The sequence below is a fragment of the Anastrepha obliqua genome, chromosome 4 (genome assembly GCF_027943255.1).
Source record: "Anastrepha obliqua isolate idAnaObli1 chromosome 4, idAnaObli1_1.0, whole genome shotgun sequence".
In the NCBI taxonomy this organism is placed as follows: Eukaryota; Metazoa; Arthropoda; class Insecta; order Diptera; family Tephritidae; genus Anastrepha; species Anastrepha obliqua.
The window spans coordinates 80,924,488-80,946,729 of record NC_072895.1 but is presented as its reverse complement, the minus strand read 5'-3'; the positions used below and the strand labels follow the sequence as shown (position 1 = coordinate 80,946,729).

Here is a 22,242-nt window from a genome sequence, read left to right as displayed (position 1 = left end):
GATCCTATCAGTTTTGAGTTTTAAGGGAACATTAACTGCTATTATTTGACTTCCAGATATACAATAAAAAAAAACCAGATCCATACTCAGTAAAAAACCGTGTTATTATTATTTTAAAAATGTTCAATATTTTATGCAAGACTGAAGATTTAAAATTTTTTTATAAACAAAGCTTTAAGAAATGCAAACTGAATTTTGTAGTTTTTTTTGCTGGAACTTATTTTGGAGTTAGTATACTCGTATGCGTTGAAATGTCATGACGAAGGCTTCCAGCGAACATTCAAATAGTCCGATTTTCGTAACACACAAGAATTTCTAGTGTTGCGATGTCATATCGATATTGACTTGATAATTGTAAAACGATATCTATTGGCCTGGAATACTTGAACCGCTTTATTGTAACTTGTTTTTTTATAGCGGGTGTTTTTCAGCTGCACAATATCGATAACTATCGTCTGATAGTTGAAAATGGCAATGTGTGTTGACCTTTCCGCTCAGTAATAACGTAGACAAACGGGATTACCGACGCAGTTAATTCTGATTAAAATTTATTGTGACATGATTGTAACGCGGATTAGTGAATAGCTGATTTGTTTATTGGACAGTTTTGTCGGTAAAAGATGGATCTCAGGCAACAAATGTGGGTATAAGCTGCCCTGACATTAAAAAAATAATTATTTATTAAAAAAAATCGTCTCAATTTCTCAAACTGCGCCGAAATATCAACACAATTAATCTAATTTATGTATGTACGTGTTAGTGTAAATTAACATTGAATTCCGTTTTTCTTGTGCTTTTCTTTAAAAGTTTGATTATTTTCCATTCACAATACAAATTAACACTATCGTTTTTCGGCAATGTTGCCATCGAAAATTCCCCTAATCCGCTTAAAAATGTGGAAATTTACTTAAAAAAAAAAAAAAAAATCTGCTCGCGAAATTCATAGAGCGAAGTGTTAAAAAAGGCGTAGAAATGTCGCTTCTTGTAGTTCTTAACTTGCTGGCCTTTGTCCTTCGACTACGTGGAAAATTTTACGTTTACGTACAGATTACTATAAAATACAGCTCGTGCAAGAATTGAAGCTAAATAACCATTGTTTGCTTCGCATTTTTCACTCGTTTAGATTTATTATTCAGATTTATTGCGAAAAGTAGTCAACAATTGGACTGATCGAATGGACCATACACCAAATACGCGGCGGACATATGCGGCATATCATATTCAAAACATAAATGCCATGAAATTCTCTAGCTGATTATAATAAAAAAATCATTCCAGCCATATTTCTGTTTTATCATTTTAAGTTCTCAAACTCTTAAAAAATACCCGATATGTATAAATTTATATAATAAACGATACGTAAGCCAATACTTTTTCAGGCAAAGGAAAATTATGCGAAACCATCCTCAATTTTTAATTCTTCACACATTTTCAAATAAAAAGAATACGCCAAATACCTTCTGAATGACTTCTGCCTCAAATTGAAAAAACAAAATGGTGCATCCAATTTTTTTTTATATTAATTTATAGGATTAATTTGATACTCGTTATTCGAGAGTTTTTGCGATTAATGAATACGAATATGAAGTAATAATTTCAGAATATGGTGTAATCAATCGAATAAGCTGTTTTTGCTTTCTTACTTTTCAACATTGACATGCACTGATTGATCTTTATTTCTAATGGTATACTTTAGCGACTCATCTAAGATTGTTTTAAAAAGTGCGAAAAATTCAAGCAGTAGTTTTGCAGACATTTTTCTTGATGACGGCATAGCGATAAATTTGTTAAGTATTTAGTTAATTTCTTTACTGTTGGTAAGAGTTTGTCTAGTAAAACTATAAAAATACTTATATAAAACTAGAAGTAAAACACTGCCATTCAACAAAAATAGGATTGGTTACAATTATTGGAAATGGCACAGCAAGCATTCGATGGGTACCCTGCAACATTAAACAGCTATGGGACTTAACTAGAATATTTTTTGGGCATGTTTTAGGTAGTGCTTTACTTGCAACAAATAAAAAAGTGCAAAGTCTCAGCTGCCCTTCTCTGCAGCGTTCAAATGATAGTTACACGAAGACTATATAAAGTTCGATTGTGGCTTAGGTTTTACTGCAGGATAATCGTTTAAATCACTCACCTTCGTGTGGTACTATGATGGTGGCACGTTGAACGTCGAGTTGAAGAATAATAGCGCTTTGATGCGGTACTAGTGAGCGATGCATCACGATGCATGCAGAGGGTATCGTTGTGTGGGTGTCGTTTTTTGTGCCGTACGCCGGACCCTTGACAAAACAAGTATCTGGAAAAAAGGTGAAATGTGCAAAGGAACAGCGAAAAAAGTATTGCATAAAAACCGAAATCAAACAAAAAGTCTCAAAAAAGGTTTGTAAAAAAATATATATGCAGTACAAAGTTTTTTATCCTATAAGGCACTAGAGGAATATGTAGACGAGTAGTGCGCCAAAGTGTAGGCAACGGTTTTGCAATGTTGGCAAGTATATGAAGTAGGTTTCAGATAGAAAAGGATTATGATTTACAATTTACTTTATTGCTCAATACGAATACGCTCAATTTGATAGACACCATCGTTCATGACATTTTTCAAGAGCTTTAGAGAATGAGTTTGATTTCAATCAGCTGTTGTATAAAGGTTTTTTACAACACGATTTTACACACGATTTTAACAAAAATAATGAGTACAGTTTACAAGATCTCCAGAAGTAATTTTTCCATCGATTTAATATTTTATGATAGAATTCTTTTGATATATGAGGTTGTTGTATCCAAATTGTATGAAAAATTCGAATAAGGCAAACTAACGCTCCTACTTGCATCCACTAGGTTGTACTTTTTTTATTTTTATTTAATATTTTCAATTCAATTTTTTCGAAGAATACCTACTCTTTGGTGGCCCCTGGCTTGAGGTCCTCTGAGGAGAGGAAATATTAAATTAGTATAAAAAAATTGATTCTAAGAGCGCCCATCCCTCGACATTTAATGGCAAACTTTCGAGTGCCTTTCTGCCATGAAAAAGATTTCATAAAAAACCATCTGTAGGCAGTATAAAACTATAGGCTCTTTCATACGTAAGACAGTAAAAGAAGCCTAACAACAGTGAAAGAGGTCTGGGTCTTTAGGGGGCGCCTTTTTGGCTTTAGCGCGTTGGAAGGAGCCACGGTATTATATGACAGGAATTCGAGTAGACCTAGAACTGGTCTTATAGTATCATCCAATCTCACTGTGACGAGTCTTGAGCAATTTCGTTGCCAAGACCTGAGTTTCAGTGTGGCGAGGAGGCACAAATGCCATTGCCCTCTAGAAACCCCGAAAAAGAGACTGGTAGGAGTTTAGGGGGTATTGCGGGGCTTTTACGTGACGCCACCAAGACTTCGGAGAGAACAATGCATTGAGGCGGTTGTTGTGAAACTAAACACTGCCTTAACTGAATGCTTTGAGTCAGTCTGTCCAACACGACCTCTCCTTGACCGGACTCCCGATTCTTGGTGGAATCGAGAGGTCCAGATGTTGAGGCGTGAGTCGAGAAAGTTCTAACTCGGATTTTTAAGACTAATCTTGCTGAGGACTGGGAGCGATACCGTCATATTTAGAAGAACTACAAGTAGTTTATCAGGAAATCGAAGAGTTTCTTAGCAGCGGTATTGATTCTCTGAGTGACACGGCGAAAATGGGGAGGATCCTGAAAAGGGATCCAACTGTCAAGCTGGGGTCACTTAGGAAATTTGATGGCTCCTTCACGGAGAGGCAAAGTGAGACGCTTAGCTTGCTGATGGAATCTCACTTTCCAGGGAATCAGATTAATGTTGGCCAGCGTTGAGCCAGTTGGCCCTTATTGTCAGAGCTGCTTCACCTTCTCGGCATGACTGATAAGTTGCCCGACCTGTGGTAAATGAGGCCGCCATTCGATTTACCATCAAATCTTTTGGCGGACGATCTGTAGGCTGAAACACAATGGGTATTGTACGGCTTCTGTCCGGCATAGGACAAAAGAGATGACATGAACCACGATCCTCTCTATGCCTCCTGACTCCATGCCATCAGGAGTCGCACTTGAAAAGAGACACAGTTAGTGCTACCAGAGGCTCAATTCTGCTCAAACTCTAAAAATGAGCCCCGCAAGCGCTGTTTTCGCATTTTAACGGATAGCTCCAGGACCAAACACGGTTTGGGCTCTGATGCCTACGTGGAATCCAGCGAGACAAAACTACACTTTGCTCTGTATTTCAAGCGGAGGTGTATGCTATTCAAGAAGCAATGAACTTTGTTGTGGAAAACAGATGGAGAGGCAAACCTGTATGTATATCCCGGGACAGCAGCAAAGATATGCTCATGTCCTTAGACAGCCCTCCAACCACTTCAAGGGTAGTTGAGTCCTGTAAATCCAGGCAGAACTACGCCGCTAGACATAATATCCTGATGTTAGCATGGGTTTCGGGACATGTGGGTAACGAGACTTACGACTCAAATGGATGGGCTTTGAAGCCAACTTCTTTGTCTTGGAACCCGTTCTGCCACTCCCTTCTGCAGCTATCAAAGCCACGATTAGTAAACAGTAATTTGCGCTTAGCTTAATAAGTTTTATGTGTCAAGTTTAAATGGCATCAATTTTTAATGATTTCCCTGGCCCGTAATCGGTGCTCCCAGAGTAATGTTTTGTATAGACAGAAGTTAAGCTGAGGTAAATGAAGTAAATATAAGAATATGGGGGGAACATTTTTTTCTTGATGCTATCCCTCTCTTATTTTTGCTCTATGGTTAAAAAAGTAAAAACATGTTTAATATTTTTTAATTAATATTTACCCGACCCGTCAACGCTTTAAAAATTAACCTTAAATTCCCATGGGAATTTCGTAAATTTGGTATAAAAGCTTATGGATAGGTATTATTTAATCTGCTCCTTTCATTTCCCTTCATAAATGTCCAAAAAATATTATACGCTATAAATGGACTATTTTTTTGCGTATGGCTTCACTGAAACTATGCTAACAATCAGATAATATGCCTTATTTACAATTTGGCTTTGTGGCAGAAAAGCTATTAGCGGATCTTTGATTTTTTTAGTTTTGAGCAACTATGGTGCAATTTTTTAGTCTTTGTTCAACTTGGGCACGATATTCGCTCCGGTGTAATAGTCGGTTGTTTCGAGTCATAAAAATGGATCCAAGTCCCTTCTGAAAACCATGATGCGCTTCATGAATGTGTCGTATCTTTACATTTAATTGTGAACGTTAAGCTTTTTCAAAGGAATTTAATGTGACAAAATGTGTCCGCGCCATAAATAATCTTTCAAAAATTCTTTATTTTAACCCACACTTTATGCCAACAATAGTAATAGTGTCGCTAATGGTCTATCAACTATTTTTGAGCACCAAATCCTTGATTTTCTTGCCGTCGATAAATTGAGCTAAGTATTTGGACGATTGGCAACCACATTTTTTCAATGCTTTCTCTACCTTCACTTTTTAATTTTCTCACAATTGCAGTGTACTCGTATATATATAGGTCGATTTTTATTCTTTATTTTTATATTATCTCCTAATTCAGTCCAAATCTGCTCTCTTTAAATTCGTAAATATCTTATTTTTCTTATCGAAAATCTTTGATTTGTTCATTTGTCTTTTTGCTATCAAATTGTTATTCTTTGCAACTTCCTTACCCCGTTTGGGCAGGAGATGCCTGTTCGTTATGCGTCTGCATTGTAGTGAATAAACAAATACCTATTGAAATGCTTGCGGAAGGCGCCACTCACAAAATACAAAGCCACCGGATTAGCGCAGCTATTGGCAAAGGATAAGCAAAAGCCGACGATGCGCAAGACGTGCCAAAAGGAGTTGTAGTCATCCTGGGCGGTTGGCCTTGCAAAGAGGAAGAAAAGGAATAAAAGAAATCAAAGACAAGTGTTAATGAAAATTGGATAGGAATAAATGATATTACATAATAAAATACTGTATTTTAAGAATTTTCTACGGACCAATAAATTATAGGCGAATATTACGTTTTTTTCAGATGTGTAGTTGGATTTCTACTAGGAGCAATAATTTTCTTATTTTACAGAGTACACCTTGCACAGGTAAAAGTGACGCAGGAAACATTTTGTATGCATGTGAAACAATAGAGTTTATATGGTAAAATTGCATAGTCAGTTCTTCATTTTCTCATCAATTAAATATATAAGATTTCAAAGGACGAAATTTTCAATAAAATGGATATTGAGCGAAAGTGGATCCAGCTATTAAAAAAATCGTTTTTACTTACAACTTTGCTCTTCTTTCTTTTCTATAAAAACGTTAATAAATATTTTAACTTTTTTCCTATTACATCTTCTTCGTCCTCGCCATGGTTCCCTAGTTGGGTCGGCCCTCCTCGTACGCAATCTTCACGTTAATCGGCCCTGGATTGTCTATTCGTTGACTTCGCTTCGCTGCATATCGTTTTTAATAGTCCTTAGCCTAGGCTTAAAGGCTTACCTATTTCTTTGAGCCATGCTGTTCCATTCTTCTCGTTATGTGCCCAAACCAGCGCAAGCGATTTTCTATAAATTTCTCAATTATTGGAGTCACATGATAGCTACCTCTGATGTGTGTATTGCTTATCTTATCCCGATGCCCATTGCCGTATTCTCAGTTCCGCCACATAGATTCTTTGTTCCTGTTTAGCAGACAGTGGCCAGTATTCTAGGGCATACATCATTGCAGGTCTAACCACAGCTTTATAAATTTTGCTTTTTAACTTGATTGACAGTTTTTAATACACAAGACTTTTGATACTGCGCACTTCTGTTAGGTGTTTGGGCGAGCTCCTCCTCCCATTTGTGCTGTGCGTCTTGGTGTTGTGCCACAAATGGGGGACCTACAGATTCAAGCCGACTCCGAACGGCAGATATTCTTTATGAGGATATTTTTGATGGCAGAAATACACTCGGGGTGGCCACTGTTAGAACAAACTTTTTCTACCATTTCGTGCCATAAAGTGCACGCAAGGGATATATAAAAAATCTATATTTGTTCTGGCGAAAAGAAAAAACATTTTGTTTTTACGTTTTTATGAAATAGCAACAAGAACCAAGATCAGGTATGTATATATGTTTGGGTTTTCCAATAAGAGGTGTTATTACCGTAAAGGATCAATGGTTTCGTTGCTTGTGTGGCACGTAGCGTCGTCTTGTTGAAAATAAACGTTGTTCAGATCAATACCATCCAACTCCAGTCATAAAATATCGTTAAACATCTCTCTATAGCGCAATCTATCTACCGTAACTGTTGCTCCAGCTTCATTGTCGAAAAAGTAATGTCCAATGACTCCGTCCGACCATAAACCGCACCAAAGAGTCACACGTTGAGGATAGAGAGGCTTTTCGACAATAACTCTTGGATTTTCTGAGCCCCAGATCCGACAATTTTGTTTGTTGACGAAGCCACCGAGGTGGAAATGGGCCTCATCACTCAAAATGATTTTTCGATGGAGTTCCAGATCATTTTCGTTCATTTCAATGACCCAATCAGCAAAGACACGACGTTGTTGTTGACCGGCCGGCTTGAGTTCTTGTGTTAACTGGACTTCATAAGCCTTAAGCCCCAAATCTTTATGCAAAATACGGTGTAATGACGTTTGTAGAATGCCTAATTCCAAGGAACGACGAGGAATGGACAACCCTTGGTTTTCTTCCACACTTTCGGCTACAATAGCAATATTTTCGGCTGTTCTTGAGCGACGTGCACGGGTTTTATTCTTCACATCGCTTGTCCCAACAGCTCGAATTTGTTTACCAATTTCTGTATTGCGGTCCGACAAGGTGCTTCACGATGACCCAAAAATGTTCGAGTTTTACGAACCGTCTCTGCCAAATTTTCACCATTTTTATAGTGAATTTTAATAATTTCAGTGCGTTGTTAAAGCGTGTATCGTTTTTATGAATGGCGTAGTTTCTACTCGTCAAATATCAAAGAATGACAGCTTCAAAAGTGACATCTACCGAAATAGCGGGTTATTCAAAATAATACCTGTTATTGGAAAACCCTTTATATATTTTTTCCAAAATAATTTATTAGGAAATTTAAAGGTTATATAAAGATGCATTCTTCAAAAAATATTATTGTATATTAACATTATTAGTACTGGCGAAGAGTAAGGAAACATTTTTTTCGATATCTGGATATATCCTTTTTGTTCTGAATATGGAGAATATTAATATAGTAAAGTGAAAGTAAAAGCATTTAAGACTGATATTTTTAATTTAGTTCTTTTATACTTTAAAATCCTTTATAAAAATATACTGATGGGAAGTGACTAAACTGAACATCCAGCATTCATACAAGGTGGCTCAAAATGAATCACCCTATCGGAAGATTTATAATTTTGACAAATAGCGTCGTAGGTCAATCATATTTGACACTTGTGACCGAGACAGTTGCAGTATTCAAACAGACAAGCCATGGAGCACGTAAAAGTCAAAATAAGGATTTCCATCACGCAAATTTATTTTCATTTAGTAAAGAAGTTATTTATGTAAGTTTTACATGCATATGCAATTTTATAACATAATAAGTTGACTTTCGTCTTATTATTAGAACTTTCTCTATACTTACCAATAGTAGAACCAAATCATGAAGAAGTGGTAGGGCAAAAAGCAAATCCCGAATATAAGCACGAATGCAAGCACCGTCACAGCCACCTTTCGACGTGCGCGCACCTGTAACGATTCGAAATGCCGCTATAAAATATGTATGTACGTAAATAAAATATAAAACTTCATCAACATTAAACTGAATGAAGCAAAGCAAACTAATTTCGAAGGCGAAGTTTTCATACGCAATCTCATTTTTAATAGACTAAAATACAAGGTGACCTAATTAAACCGCAACCAATTTTTAAAAGATGTATGTATGTAGGTATGTTACTCGTATCTATCGAGGTGGTGGTAAAGCGGCAACTGTATTAAGCGAATTGATATCTGATTTCCTTGCTTATCAGCGTGTCGAAGCATTTGCTTCTTAGTTTTTGCAAGCTCATTTCGCCATATAAAAATTCAAACGCAATGGTCCGTATAATTGCACACTGTATTTGAGCGCAAGTGAAAAGTATAAACTCTCAAATAACCGAAATTCAACGAATCTCTTATGTTTTGCGCATCTAAATTCCGCATAGCGAGACTGGCAGTATCGAGTATTTTAAGATGGTGGAAGTGGAAAAACTGAATCTGCACTGAATTTGGGCTTGCCATTTGAAGCCGGTTTATTTTTACTTTACTTGTTTATAGCACACCGAAATATTCGGGAGACTTTTCGGCAATTTGTTTATAATGAAAATAAAAATTTGGACTTTAACGCTTTTTTAGAGGTTAATTTTGGTTTAATTTCTGCATCTTAGAAATTAAAGTCTTAAAATATGTATGCACTCTAATTTTTTTCTTTTGTTTACTCCTCTCGGGGGCACAGGACCTCGACAAAACTCAGTCTTGCGTTTGTTGCGTAATCTATTTGATTTCTGACAGAGTAGGTGATTAGCCTGCCGCTACCAGTCCTAAGTAGTGAGAATGCCCACCTGTCATTGCTTAGGAACAACGCCTTCTTACTGCTTGCAGTAATATCTAGGTATTGATAAATTACAATAAATTGAGTTTTCCGAAGACGAATAAGAAACACGATGTGCGATACTCAGCGTTTAATTTTGAATAATAAAAATTTTTTTTTGTTCCCCTTTATTTTATACATCTGTCCATTGACATTAAGGGGGTGGTAGGGTTTAGCGCTAAAAAAAAACATTTTTTTTTTTTGAATTTTTTACAGAAATATGGCTTAGGATACTTTAATAAAATAAGTTGCATGTTATTGTACATCTTTTCAATAAGTTTTTAAAAAATATTAATAATAAAATATTGACAAATAAGCCCATGACAGAGTTTTTTTGGAGATATGTTTTTCGAGAGGTGCTCTGCGGTGCCAATCGGCATTCGTCGTAGAATCATCTGAAACTAAAAAAGTCGACTTTTTCAGTTAAAGTATGACGTAATGCTCCCCCCCCCATTAATAAAAATTATTTTTTTTTTTCATTTTTGTAGTTTTGGTGGCAAAAAAACGTAAAACGAGCATTTTTGGCGAAAAATTTCGCCATATTTGTAAGTGAAAAACAACCTTAAAAAAAAAATAAAAAAAACAGTGGGGGGGGGGGGAGGTATTTTTGATTTAGAAAACGTGTACCAAATTTGAAAAGAATCGGTTGAATAGTTTCGGAGTTGTGATTGGCACCGACTTTTAAGAAGTCGTTTCGGGAAAAACGCGTTTGAAAAAATGACTGAAAAATTATCGATGCTCCGCATTCGAGGTAGAGTGCCTACAAAGGCTATAACTTTGAGAGTTCTGCTCCGATCCACTTAAAATTTTGACACAACATTCTTGAAATGATTTACTATAAGATGAGTGAAGAAAAAAAATTTCGATTTTGTGACCCTACCCCCCCCTTAAGTACGTTGCTTAACAATTTGGCCAGGACTTACATACATCGCTTAATGACCAGTGCCAAAGCGATAAAAATTAAAATAAACGAAATAATATACAAACAATTGTACAAAAATATAACAGCAATTTAACCCCTTTGCACATTTATTATTTCCTAGCATTCATTAAGTCGCTTGGTCGAGTTCTCTTTAAGCGTCTTTTAGTGTTTTTTTTTCCTTTCCAGAAGTTTGTTGATTTCTGCATTATTGTGTTCCTGTATTTTTTCAAAGTGGCTTCTTGCTATTTTTTTGGTCTCTTCGTCTACTGTTGCTATATTAAAAGTCCTGTGGATGTCATCATTCGAGGGACTGAATTGAGAAAGCTTGCCCCAACTGCAGTATTCTCCAGATATTGCATCTTCGGATTGCCATCTGTTCCGATATTTCGATCAGTGCGGTCAGCTCTAATTGGAGAGAGGTTCACTTCTTACGAGATCATGGCAAGCTGGCTCAAGAATGGATCAAGTCAAAAGAACTTGAATTTTTCGTCAGAGGAGTCCGTATGCTACCTAAAAGATGGAGTAAAGTTGTACCTTCCAATGGCACATACTTCCCATAATATAATGTTTTATTTAATTGTTTAAATAATTCGTAACTTTGGCTAGGAAAGGATGGAGACTTATTCCCAACCCAATATTTTGCCACAAACGCGCTCAGAACGTTTTGAAAAACAATAAAACCGTTTTCAACCGCGGATGTTATTTTCTCCATTGTTTGGTTACACAAATAGCGACCCTTGTATCTGATGTGAAAATCCTATGTAGAATCGGCCCCTAAACACTTCGCTGTTGAACTCCTGATTTTATTTTATATGTATTTGAGCCTAAACATGGTGCGATATTTTTAATTAATAAGCGTTCCATGGCTTTCTCCGTTATAGAACGTTTCCACAGCAGTTTACTTTTGGGTTTGCTGCCGCCGCGGTGGGTTTAAGGGCAAACACCAGCCAAAATATTTTTCAGATGCCATAGAAATATCAGAACCCACACCCATTTCAAACCCATTTTTCACCGCCTGTTTGTTTTGGATTTGCATGCATTTTAATATCAAATGATGGCAATAATGTTTATTTACGTGATTTTTCCCTTTTGCTGTTTATTCTTATCGAAAAATGCTAACAATAGTTGTGTTCGATAACCGAATTAGCCCTCACCAGCCGTCAATCCAAATCAGCCTAAACAAAAATTCTCTCGCAAAGAGAAGAATAAGTAAATGGTTAACGAACGGAAAACTTCCTCCATCAAAAAGCGATTGTATAAGGCAAACGAAGTGTGTTAAAAAATCATTAATTTAATTTTCAAGCTGCGACAAACCAAAAATAAAAAAATTTACTCAACTGATTGAGTGCAGGTTTTTGCTATAAACCTTTGGAAAGTTGATTTTTACTCTGCATTAATCAAACTTATCAATTATTTCCTCTTTCTATTCAAAATTTTAAGCAAGGACATTTTTCCAAACGACTGCTGTTTGTGTTTATGTTTGCTGTGTGCCAAACTCTTCTAAGCGGGAATTAGCAGGCCAAGCAACAATTAAAATTGTATGCTCTGAAGTTATTAAAAGTGAAATATTTTCGGTTGTAACCTTTTTGTAATTTTTTATTTTTTTTATTTTTAGGATAAAATATTTATAACAAGTTTTTTTTATTTAAAAGTTCTGGGTACAAATATTTTTTATCTTTTTGGAAAAACATCCTGTTCAGAAATTTTTTCTTCAAATTTTTATCCTTAATACTTGTACCTCAAAGATGACAGAATACAAGATTCCTGCTTCCGAATCCGCTGTGTCGTCAGCCTCCATGAATAAACAAACAAAAGGAAGGGAATTACAGCCCACGCTCGACAACATGAACTAATTCAAACCAAGGCAGTTCACGTTAACAGGTTTAAGTGTTCACGCTTTGGAATGCCCAAAAAGACTAAGTAATTACATTTTTTCCCATTAAATTCACATTTTTTTCATATTTTCATTACATATTAATAGAAAATAAAGTCATACGATGGTTTTATTTAAAAAAATCAGTCATCTTTTTTTGTATCTTCTGTTTTTCTAAAACTTGAAGCACAGCGTTCTCCCTTAACCGTCTTAGCACACTCATATCATTTTGATTGACGTCTTCATGACCAGCCCATATTAACGCCTTGTTGAAAATTTCAACTTCTTCAGTCGGCTTAATTTTCTCCAGTGAATGGCTGGTAACGTGAATTCAATCTGAAATTTTTAATAAAAAAAGTTTTTTCAACAACCCACATACATATCATTGACCATATCTGCGAACACGAACGAACCTCAGGATTTAAACTACTAAGGAGATCGACGGTGTTGCTCATCAAGGTGCGAAGTTCAGCTTCCCATTATCATTCCGGGATCATTATGGTTTCCGCAAAATTTAAAATACTGTTCCAGCACTTAGCTAATGTTGCTTCACCAACACGAAACCAAGCCGCATCTAAAAGATTTATAGCGGTTTTTAAGTTAATTTTTTTCAACGACTCGAGCAAATCAGACTTTGTCGCTGCTATTGAAGCTAGAAGGCTGTTTCTGTAATGCAACTTAGTGATTTTTATTGCAATCCATCGGTTGAATGAGGGGAGTAACGTTTGGTGGAATAAACATTGCCGAAATTTGCCCATTCTCAGTTGTCAGTTCAGCTTCATTTGGGTGGGAAGGAGCTTTGTCGATTAGGAGGAGAGCTTTAATTGGTAACGCTTTCTCCTTTAAAAACGATGTAAGAGAAGAGAAACAGCAATCGTTTGGAAAAATGTCCTTGCTTAAAATTTTGAATAGAAAGAGGAAATAATTGATAAGTTTGATTAATGCAGAGTAAAAATCGTATTTCTAAAGGTTTATAGCAAAAAACTGCACTTCAATTAGTTGAGTCAATTTTTTTTTTTTTTTGTTTTTGGTTTGTTGCAGCTCGAAAATTAAATTAATGATTTTTTAACACACTTCGTTTGCCTTATACAATCGTTTTTTGCAGATGATGGGAAGTTTTCCGTTCGTTAACCGTTTTACTTATTCTTCTCTTTGCGAGAGAATTTTTGTTTAGGCTGATTTGGATTGACGGCTGGTGAGGGCTAATTCGGTTATTGAACACAACTATTGTTAGGATTTTTCGATAAGAATAAACAGCAAAAGGGAAAAAGCACGTAAATGAACATTATTTATTGCCATCATTTGATATTAAAATGCATGCAAATCCAAAACAAACAGGCTGTGAAAAATGGGTTTGAAATGGGTGTGGGTTCTGATATTTCTATGGCATCTGAAAAATATTTTGGCTGGTGTTTGCCCTTAAACCCACCGCGGCGGCAGCAAACCCAAAAGTAAACTGCTGTGGAAACGTTTTATAACGGAAAAAGCCATGGAACCCTTATTAATTAAAAATATCGTACCATAAGTCTACTGATAGTTTTCTCAACTACGGGTTTCTTATTTAAAAGATAAATAATTTTATGTTAAGGCTGGAAATTTTATTATAAGGCTCAAATACATAAAAATAAAATCAGGAGTGGAACAGCGAAGTGTTTAGGGATTTTCACATCAGATACTCGTACAATGGTCGCTATTTATGTAACCAAAGTGTGTGAAGAGAAAGAGTAGGCGAAAGCTATAGAAACTACCAGGTACAACAAATTATACACACACACATATCCTTGCAAACGCAAAAAAACAAAAAATGCATTTGGAGGTTTTATATTCATTTGTGATTTCACAACTTAACACGCGACATTTCGTTTTCATTAGTTTGTTTAGTTTAAATTTCACGAATCACAGTATTATCAAGCTATTCACTGAATTTTCACAAACATTAATGTCTCCTTTTTTTGTTTGTTTTGTTTCTTTTGCTATCTATTGTTAAGGAGCCTGACGTCACACTTTTGGGAAGACACCATCTTCATTACTCAATTCGCCTTGCTTGTAGCTAAGATTGTGCTCCGTAGTCCCTGAAAGTTTCATAGTAGGATTCCTATATTATTTTTACTGCCACGATTAAAAATATAATTAATATTAAGTTGCGCTGCTGTAGATATCGGCTTATGAGATTCCCATGACTTTTTAGTTATTATTGTATTCAAATATGTAATATATGTATCGCGAACCAGTAAAAAATCCGTTTGAAAATCGATAGAAGCATCGCCACTAGGGTTACGGATCAGGGTGTTTTTCAAAAAACGGCACAAAAAGTTTTTCCGGTTGGGGTTTGCTATAATCTAACATTGGCAATTTCAGGCAAACTATAATGTCTTAATTAATGAAACTTGGTGGAGATGTTAGGGAGTGGTTCAGGAACAATATTTATAACTCCCAATTATTCGGGAAATAATAGTTTGGTAATTAGTTGCTTTCAAAGTGCCCTCGGGAGCTTCATTATAGTTGGCACATTACAATATATATTTTTCCACACTTCACTAATTATACACTCACATGCGTGTTCTAACCTATTTTTATACTTGTATTCGAATTATTTTAATAAAATTAAATGGAAATGCATTTACCCATATAATCGCTTTACAATTATAAACACGAAAAAAATGCATTGGGATGACAACAGTATAGTGTTGCCGGATACCTGCAAATGAAAATAAAAATATGAACAAAAATGAAGTATTTCAGTTCAGTGTTAATGATGGTGCCTCCTTACTACACGCACGCATATGACGTTTTAATTTTGGGTTCAATGGTTTTAACGCGGAAAGGATTTCTACCCAAATATACTGTGAATTGCGTAGCCGGAGTTGAGCTGATGAGGGTTATTTTTTTGAAAGGAAACGAGTTTTTTAATAAAGACAACTACAACTACCCTATTTGTTCTGCAGACATGATAATCGACCTTTGTGGAGAAATCTGTTTATAAAAAGCATGCGGACTCTCCGGGTAAGACTGATCGAAGCAATACAATACCTATACTTATAAACCGTAATTTTTGATTTTTAATTACTTTATTATTTTTTGCGATACCTTTAATATCATTGTTTTTAAGTTTCGATGAGTTAAATACGTGCATAATATAATCCAGAAAACCGCATTATTTTTATTCCGAATTTCTTCCTGCAACACTTTTTTGTATGTTTATATTTTCAAAAATGTTTCTCAATTTTAAATTACATCAAAAATACTGCAGATTTACAATCAACCATCCGCTGAATATCTCTGCATACGAACTTCGTTTTTGTTTCAGGTGTAATGGCAACCACAACTTTTCGCTAAATTAACAACTTTATCATTAAATTACTTAACTATAACCCTCTACCCCCCTTTAAAACTTTTTTTTCGGACTGTTACATTATACTAAATGTTTCCCGTTTTTTTCCACAAGTTTTAAACAAGAAATAAAACCTTTAACCAAAAAAGTATATTTCATCCTAATATACATACTAACAATTTTCTTGATCCGCATATATTTCAGTTTAAAAAACTCCAAAATTCTCAACCTTGAATAAATCTTAAAGTTATTAGATTTCTTTGAATTCGTTTCAGTTTACTAATTAATATACTCAAGCCTACAAATAAAACGATTTCATAAAAATTAACGACATGTCCAAAATACTTGGATCACTTGACATAGAATCGCCCTATAAATGAAAATCAAGGAGAGCCCGTATTTTGAATTCATCAGCAAGCATTTGGCTTCCTCAATAGTGAGTTGTAAAAACCACTTATTTGGTCTAAATTTGAGTCAACTTTGCCAGTATATGCCTTGGACTTAATAGTAGCGGGTTTATTAATACAGACTAGTAACGTGACACCGCTAACTTCAATGTCATGAAATTAAATCATATGAACCAGGTACCCGATTTGCAAATATATTACTAGAAATGATTCTTTCACCAAAACTTCTTCCTTATAATAGGTCTATGAATAAGTTCGTGCGGTTTTTTTCGAAATTTGAATTTCGGATCATTCCCATGGCTTTTAAACGTTTGGAAATGGTTGATTGATCAACTCCCAAAGTTTTTGCAACCTCTTCTTGCGTTTGAGCCGGATCTTGATCGAGCAATTCCTCCAATTCGGTATCCATGAACCTTGGCGGCGCGGCCAAAATCACCACTTTTAAAGCGTGCAAACCACTTCTGGCACGTTCGCTCAGCTAGAGCATGCTCACCATAAACTTCCACCAAGATACGATGACTTTCGGCTGCTTTTTTCTTCATATTAAAGAATTCCCCGCAAAAACACATTATTTGGCACGAAATTCGACATTTTCAAGTGTGGTAAAAATATTGTTGTTTACGCTTCAAATAAAAAACTTATACTGACGTTTGTGCCTTACGACAGTAGCTCTCCAATGAATGTTTGGAAATGTGGATCGATGGAATAATAATCAAGTTACGCCATCTGTTGTAAAACCGCACGAACTTATCCATATTAAGTACTGGCGAGTGATATTACCTATCGCAAATCATTTGTTTGTAGTGCCTTCGAGTTTCGAAAAATAAGAACTAAATGAGTCTTCGGTATGCAAATCACGCGAGACATTGCATTTTCCACCTGTGAATCACCCAAGAATTACTGTCTCTATAAATGTGTTGTGACTGCTTAGTCACAAAATCACTGCGTCAAAAGTGTCCATGTAAACTGGGCAGAGTGCTCTGTGAAAATGTTTGCCTAAAAATTGATTTTAGAAATACATTTCGCAGTTCGTAAAAGTTGTGCAATTTGCCAGATTTGGTTTTTTTTAGTGAAACATAACAAAAAATAGCTTAGCAAAGCTAACAAGTAATATTTTTCGATATAACTAATTTAAAACATACAAAAACAATTAAAACTGTACAAAATAACTAACGACGCGTTGGCCACTAAGTCCCGAAGCTTGGTTATTCGTAGTCTTCTTGTATACATGGCTTCTCTAAGTGCTGAAGTTTACGGGCTTATGTGCTCTTCCAGCCTTTTTTCATGTTTTGTAGTAAAGATATATATAATGTTGACAAACTTCTCCACCGACAGATGGTTGTGCAGATCGGTATTCCTTACATACCCAGGAGCATTGACCATGCCTCTGAGCATCTTATTTTGTTGTCGTTGAATGGTTTCGATGTTTGAAGCAGCTGTACATCCCCACAATTGAACGCCGTATGTCCATACTGGCTTTAAAATTACATCAAGAAATATAGTTGAACAAACTTGGTTGTTTTCTATAGCTTCTTCAATGGTGTATACGTAGCGATGTATTTGATCGATCGTGGAATGTTTCTCTCGAAAACCCAATTAGTGAGAGGGTATTAAATGTTTCTATTCTACTATTTGCTTTAGGCGTTTGGAAAATAATTTTTCAAACAGCTTTCCGATTACTGAAAGTAATGCTATTGGGCGGTAGAATGTGACCTCATTGAGGTTTTTTCCCGGCTTTGGAATCATTTTAATGTCAGAAATCTTCCAGTGCATTGGTATAAATTTGAATTTCAAGCATGCATTCATTATTAAAATTAGTTTTATTATAATGCTTTAGGTGATACATTTTTTAGCAGACCGGCTGTGATCAAGTTTTGCCCTGGACTTGTCTTTAATTTTAATTTTGAAATTTCCTTGGCACCATCATTAATAGCACAATTTAAAATTTGAAGAGATTCTTAGACAGAGTGAGGAGACAAGAAACAGCTTTCCTTTTCAATCCTTTTCAAATATATTTTCAAAGTGGCCTTATCCAGATCGCTTTTTACCATACTTGATTACCATTAAGATGTTTGATTTGGGGAATGCCCAAGACTGGCCGTTTTATGCAAGCCATAGTTTTCTAAAGTGAGGAATCCGAAATTTTCTGCGCAGCTAAGTTCTGCAGTTTTGTATTTAATGTTTTATTTTGGTGCTCTTGCATCTTGCATTGCACCACTTTGGTCAACCTGTTTAATTCAGTTTTAAGAGATGGGGACCTGATGGTCTGCCATCTTTTTCTGATTTTTTTTTCTTTTATTAGTTCAATTATATCTACTGGATATCTGTGTTGATACATTTTCCGCTTAGTTAATGGAGTACTCAAACGCTGTGCAATTTGCCAGATGATATTGATCAGAAATGTCAAAAGCTTCTATTTATATGAATGTAGTTCTATTTAAATCGTTAAAATCGTTAAATCGTTAAAGTTCTATTTAAATCGTTACTTAAATTGTCTAAAAAATACCCTTTATTTTGAAATTCTTAAATGAGCAACAAAGTTTAACGTATTCTTCCTCTCTTTAAACGCACACAAATTAGCCTTTTTGCAAAATTTGTTGAGCTAACTGGCTATTCCTAAATTAGTATAAGAGCCTGAGTGGAGGAATTTTCAGTCCACAGCCAAAAGAAAAACATGATAAGGGTCAACAGTGGCATTTCGGGTCTTCGCTGTTTTGAAATACTTTGCTAATTTATTTGCATAAACCCACCTTTTACATCGTGGGTTGGTTAGTTAGTACAGAATGAGTTTTGGCGTTTGTGTGTATGAGAGAAACGTGACCCTCCATTTTTAACGATTGACTTGTAATTTCTTGAATGAATTAATCATTGGCGCCTCTAAATTTCTACAAACAAAAAAGTGGGAATTATGTAATTTCTTACACCTACAAATTCGAATTTGTTAGAGTGAGAGGAAACCTGCGGCTTGTCTTACAACTTTTTATAACACAATCTGTCAGTGCAAGTATCGCATACCATTCACGGCTCATGATTAATGATGCCACTTGACCGAGTTACCCACCTACAGTTGGCTGACTGTGAAGCACGAGCTTGATCTGTTACAAAATTACAAACTTCTAAGTGAGTGTGGGTGCGACTCTTGGGAAGAGCACTTGAGTGTGAAGTGACGTTGTAATTTCCGACTTACCTGTCGCACCGCTCCCTGCATCTCGCCGGGCACACTTGCTGCGTACACCAAATGCCGCGCGATTAGCACATAAAAAGCAGCGATTATGCTTAAGGGGATAGCATAGTAGACCAAGAAGCGCATCATCACCATAATTTTTGCATACTGCACGCCCCACTCCTCGGGGAAGGGGTAGCACACCGAGAACGATTTGCTGCTATTGATTTCGAGTTTCTGCTTTTACGGAAGGAAAGAAAGAATGGAATTATTTTTTGTTTTTTTCTTTGTAATATGTGTGTATGTATGTATGGATGTGTGTATTTATGTATATGTCTGTACGTATGCAAAGATGTATTTGTGCCAGCAGCAGTCTAGTAGACCAGAACAACTTGTTTACCTTAACATTGGTGCCTAAGAGCGCAGGTATAGCACAGATAATGGCCAAGAACCAAATGAACACAGCAATGGCGATGGTCATACGTGTGGCACGTTTGCCGCCACCTGCAATGGAGAGAGATGTGATTTTATTTATGTTGGCATTTTCGACCCCACTTTGCAACCGTACACATATTTGTACATATATCTTTGCATGTATGCCATGTTGTATATTCTCGTTGCAAGAGGTGAGATAATGGAAGTGAAATTGTAAGTGTATTCCACTCACCGTGTGCATGAAATTTCCTTAGTGGGTCCACTATAGCAAAGTACCGATCGCCAGACAGCGCAGTAAGTGTGAAAACAGAAACGCCAATCGATACGTCTTTAATAAATTCAGACAGCGTACACAGGAAGCTGCCCCAAGGCCATGAGTCCACCGTATAGACTGTAGAGGTCAGTGGCACCGTGGTGACAATGAGTAGAATGTCAGCAATCGCCAGGGAGAGAATATAACTGTGAAATAAACGCAATTAAAGTTGATAGAAAAAGGATTATAAAAAAAATGCGAATATAGGTAAGAAAATAAAATAGGAAAAAGGATTATAAAAAAATGTGAATATTGGTAAGAAAATAAAATAGGAAAAATGAGTTGGTGCAGCTGAGTTTGGCGCCGCGCGGCGTCGTTCACTGAATTCATGCAGACAAAACTTCCTACATACTTTTATACTGCACTTGGTTACTAAGGTTGTCGATTTATTTTGTGTTATATTTAATCATCGAATATACCTCGCTTCACACCGTTGAATCTCGTTTTTTATACATATTTTATTATTAATACAAACAGGCGCGCAACGAGGATTTGTTTTCGAGGGGGTCGGGGTTTGTATGAAATTCCCTCACTGTTCTACGAAAAATGAATAATAAGACAAAAAGAAAAACTTTTTTATATGAAAATGCATTAAATCCATATCACTATAGATGAAATTAAGCCATTTAGTCGCATAAAAAAAAATAAATTTCAGCAAAGTTTTCTAAAATTATTTCTACCGTTGGAATTTGAATTATTACACTGTGCGACAGCAACAATGTCTTTGACAACCCCTAGTGAAATTTTCCAAGGAATCTTTTTGTAGAACATACCACCCTTTAATATCCAGTTTAAGAGGAATTTTGAACAATTTATGAAAAAATGAGTTAAATAGTCACATAACGGTGGGATTCAACGAGTTAAAATGTTCAACAAAAAAATTATCATTGAATTTTAATAAAAGTCTTCTAAAACGAATTTTATGAAAAATCAATATTTGTACTGGATTTACCATATTATTTAATATGACATTTGATCAATATTGCGAAACTTTAATACACAGTAAAAAATTGTGACCCGGTAGACCAAAACCCAGATGGGGCTTTACTATTCCACATGAGTACTTTCATTTGCAATTGGTTTGGTTCGGCCCGAGCCGATGACCTGAAAATTGTCACACTGTGTTATTAGAGTTTGAATTATTACACTGCACAACAGCATGTCTGATGATTGGGTTATGACACATGATCTTAGTCCAATTTTTTATGAAGATTTCAAATCTGTAACTGCAATTTCAGTATCAGCTCTTGTTAAAAAAATATGACACATAAGTCGTTTTTGCCAAGACACAAATTGTTTTATAAGCCCTAGCTTTATGTGTAACGGGGGTAAAATTGTACGAACCTTTGATACTAGAAGTGGGTTTATCACGTTCTGTTGACCGAGAACAAGCTTTTCCCGAGTAAGCCAATATTTTTTAATTCAATGTTGTGTTTTAGCTCCACTGTCCCACAAGCAAAGAGAACAGGGATACTTTGAGTAACCACTTTTTGGCCTAGAAGGAAGTTTACCATTTTTAAATCGACACATACCTATAAACCAGTTATATTCCACATATTTAATTTTGTCTAAGGACAAGAGTTGTACATTATTTTTTTGAGTAGAATGTTCAATAGGAAACGACCCACGATTGTGGAACAGAACGCATTTTAGACTCCGTTTTGATGAGTCTATGAATAAACGCTACTCATTAGAAACGTTATTTTGTAATCCCATTGTAGCCATTAAACCAGGTATATCTTTACAAAATCAAAAAGTCATCTTCTTCAGCAAAATATTTCAGAAGATTTTATTCTCTTGTGCAGTAATAAGAAAATTTAGTTTCCTTTGTTACTAAGTTTCTTTCTTTTAGCCTAGAAGCCAAAAGTTCAGAAGTAGACTTTGATAGACCCAAACTTCTGAAAAGCTCGTTTAAATTATCTTGGCTAAATGGTCTCGGCGTTTCCAGGTCACATTGAAAGTCACTAACCCTACAATCAGTTTTCGCCTTCAAATACATAGGCTCCTCTTGTGAAAAAAGTTGATATCCTAGGGCCCTAAACACGTCTATATACCGACCGTATGCAAGGATATTCCCATTTGGCTCGATTTTTCCGGTTAACGTCGTCGCGGTGGCTCACAAGTTCCTTCTAGACCATAGCAGTTTCGTACTCAAATAGAGACTCAAGGCATATTTTGCATGCCTGTTGAGGATACCAAGGCTAA

The 22,242-nt window shown here is 35.8% G+C and overlaps 1 protein-coding gene across 3 annotated transcripts in view; it reads right to left on the bottom strand.

Annotated features, from left to right (window-relative positions):
• Positions 1–22,242, bottom strand: part of LOC129245949 (neuropeptide CCHamide-1 receptor) — a 49,306-nt gene that overhangs the window by 1,208 nt on the left and 25,856 nt on the right. For 2 of the 3 annotated variants that reach the window (XM_054884404.1, XM_054884405.1), the window contains 6 exons: positions 19,957–20,183; positions 19,690–19,793; positions 19,314–19,526; positions 8,610–8,713; positions 5,742–5,879; positions 2,144–2,305 (listed from right to left, as the gene is read on the bottom strand). In XM_054884404.1, the coding sequence (XP_054740379.1) occupies positions 2,144–2,305; positions 5,742–5,879; positions 8,610–8,713; positions 19,314–19,526; positions 19,690–19,793; positions 19,957–20,183 (948 nt within the window). Of the gene's footprint in view, positions 1–2,143; positions 2,306–5,680; positions 5,880–8,609; positions 8,714–19,313; positions 19,527–19,689; positions 19,794–19,956; positions 20,184–22,242 lie in introns of those variants that run through there. The other variant, XM_054884406.1, reaches the window with a different exon arrangement.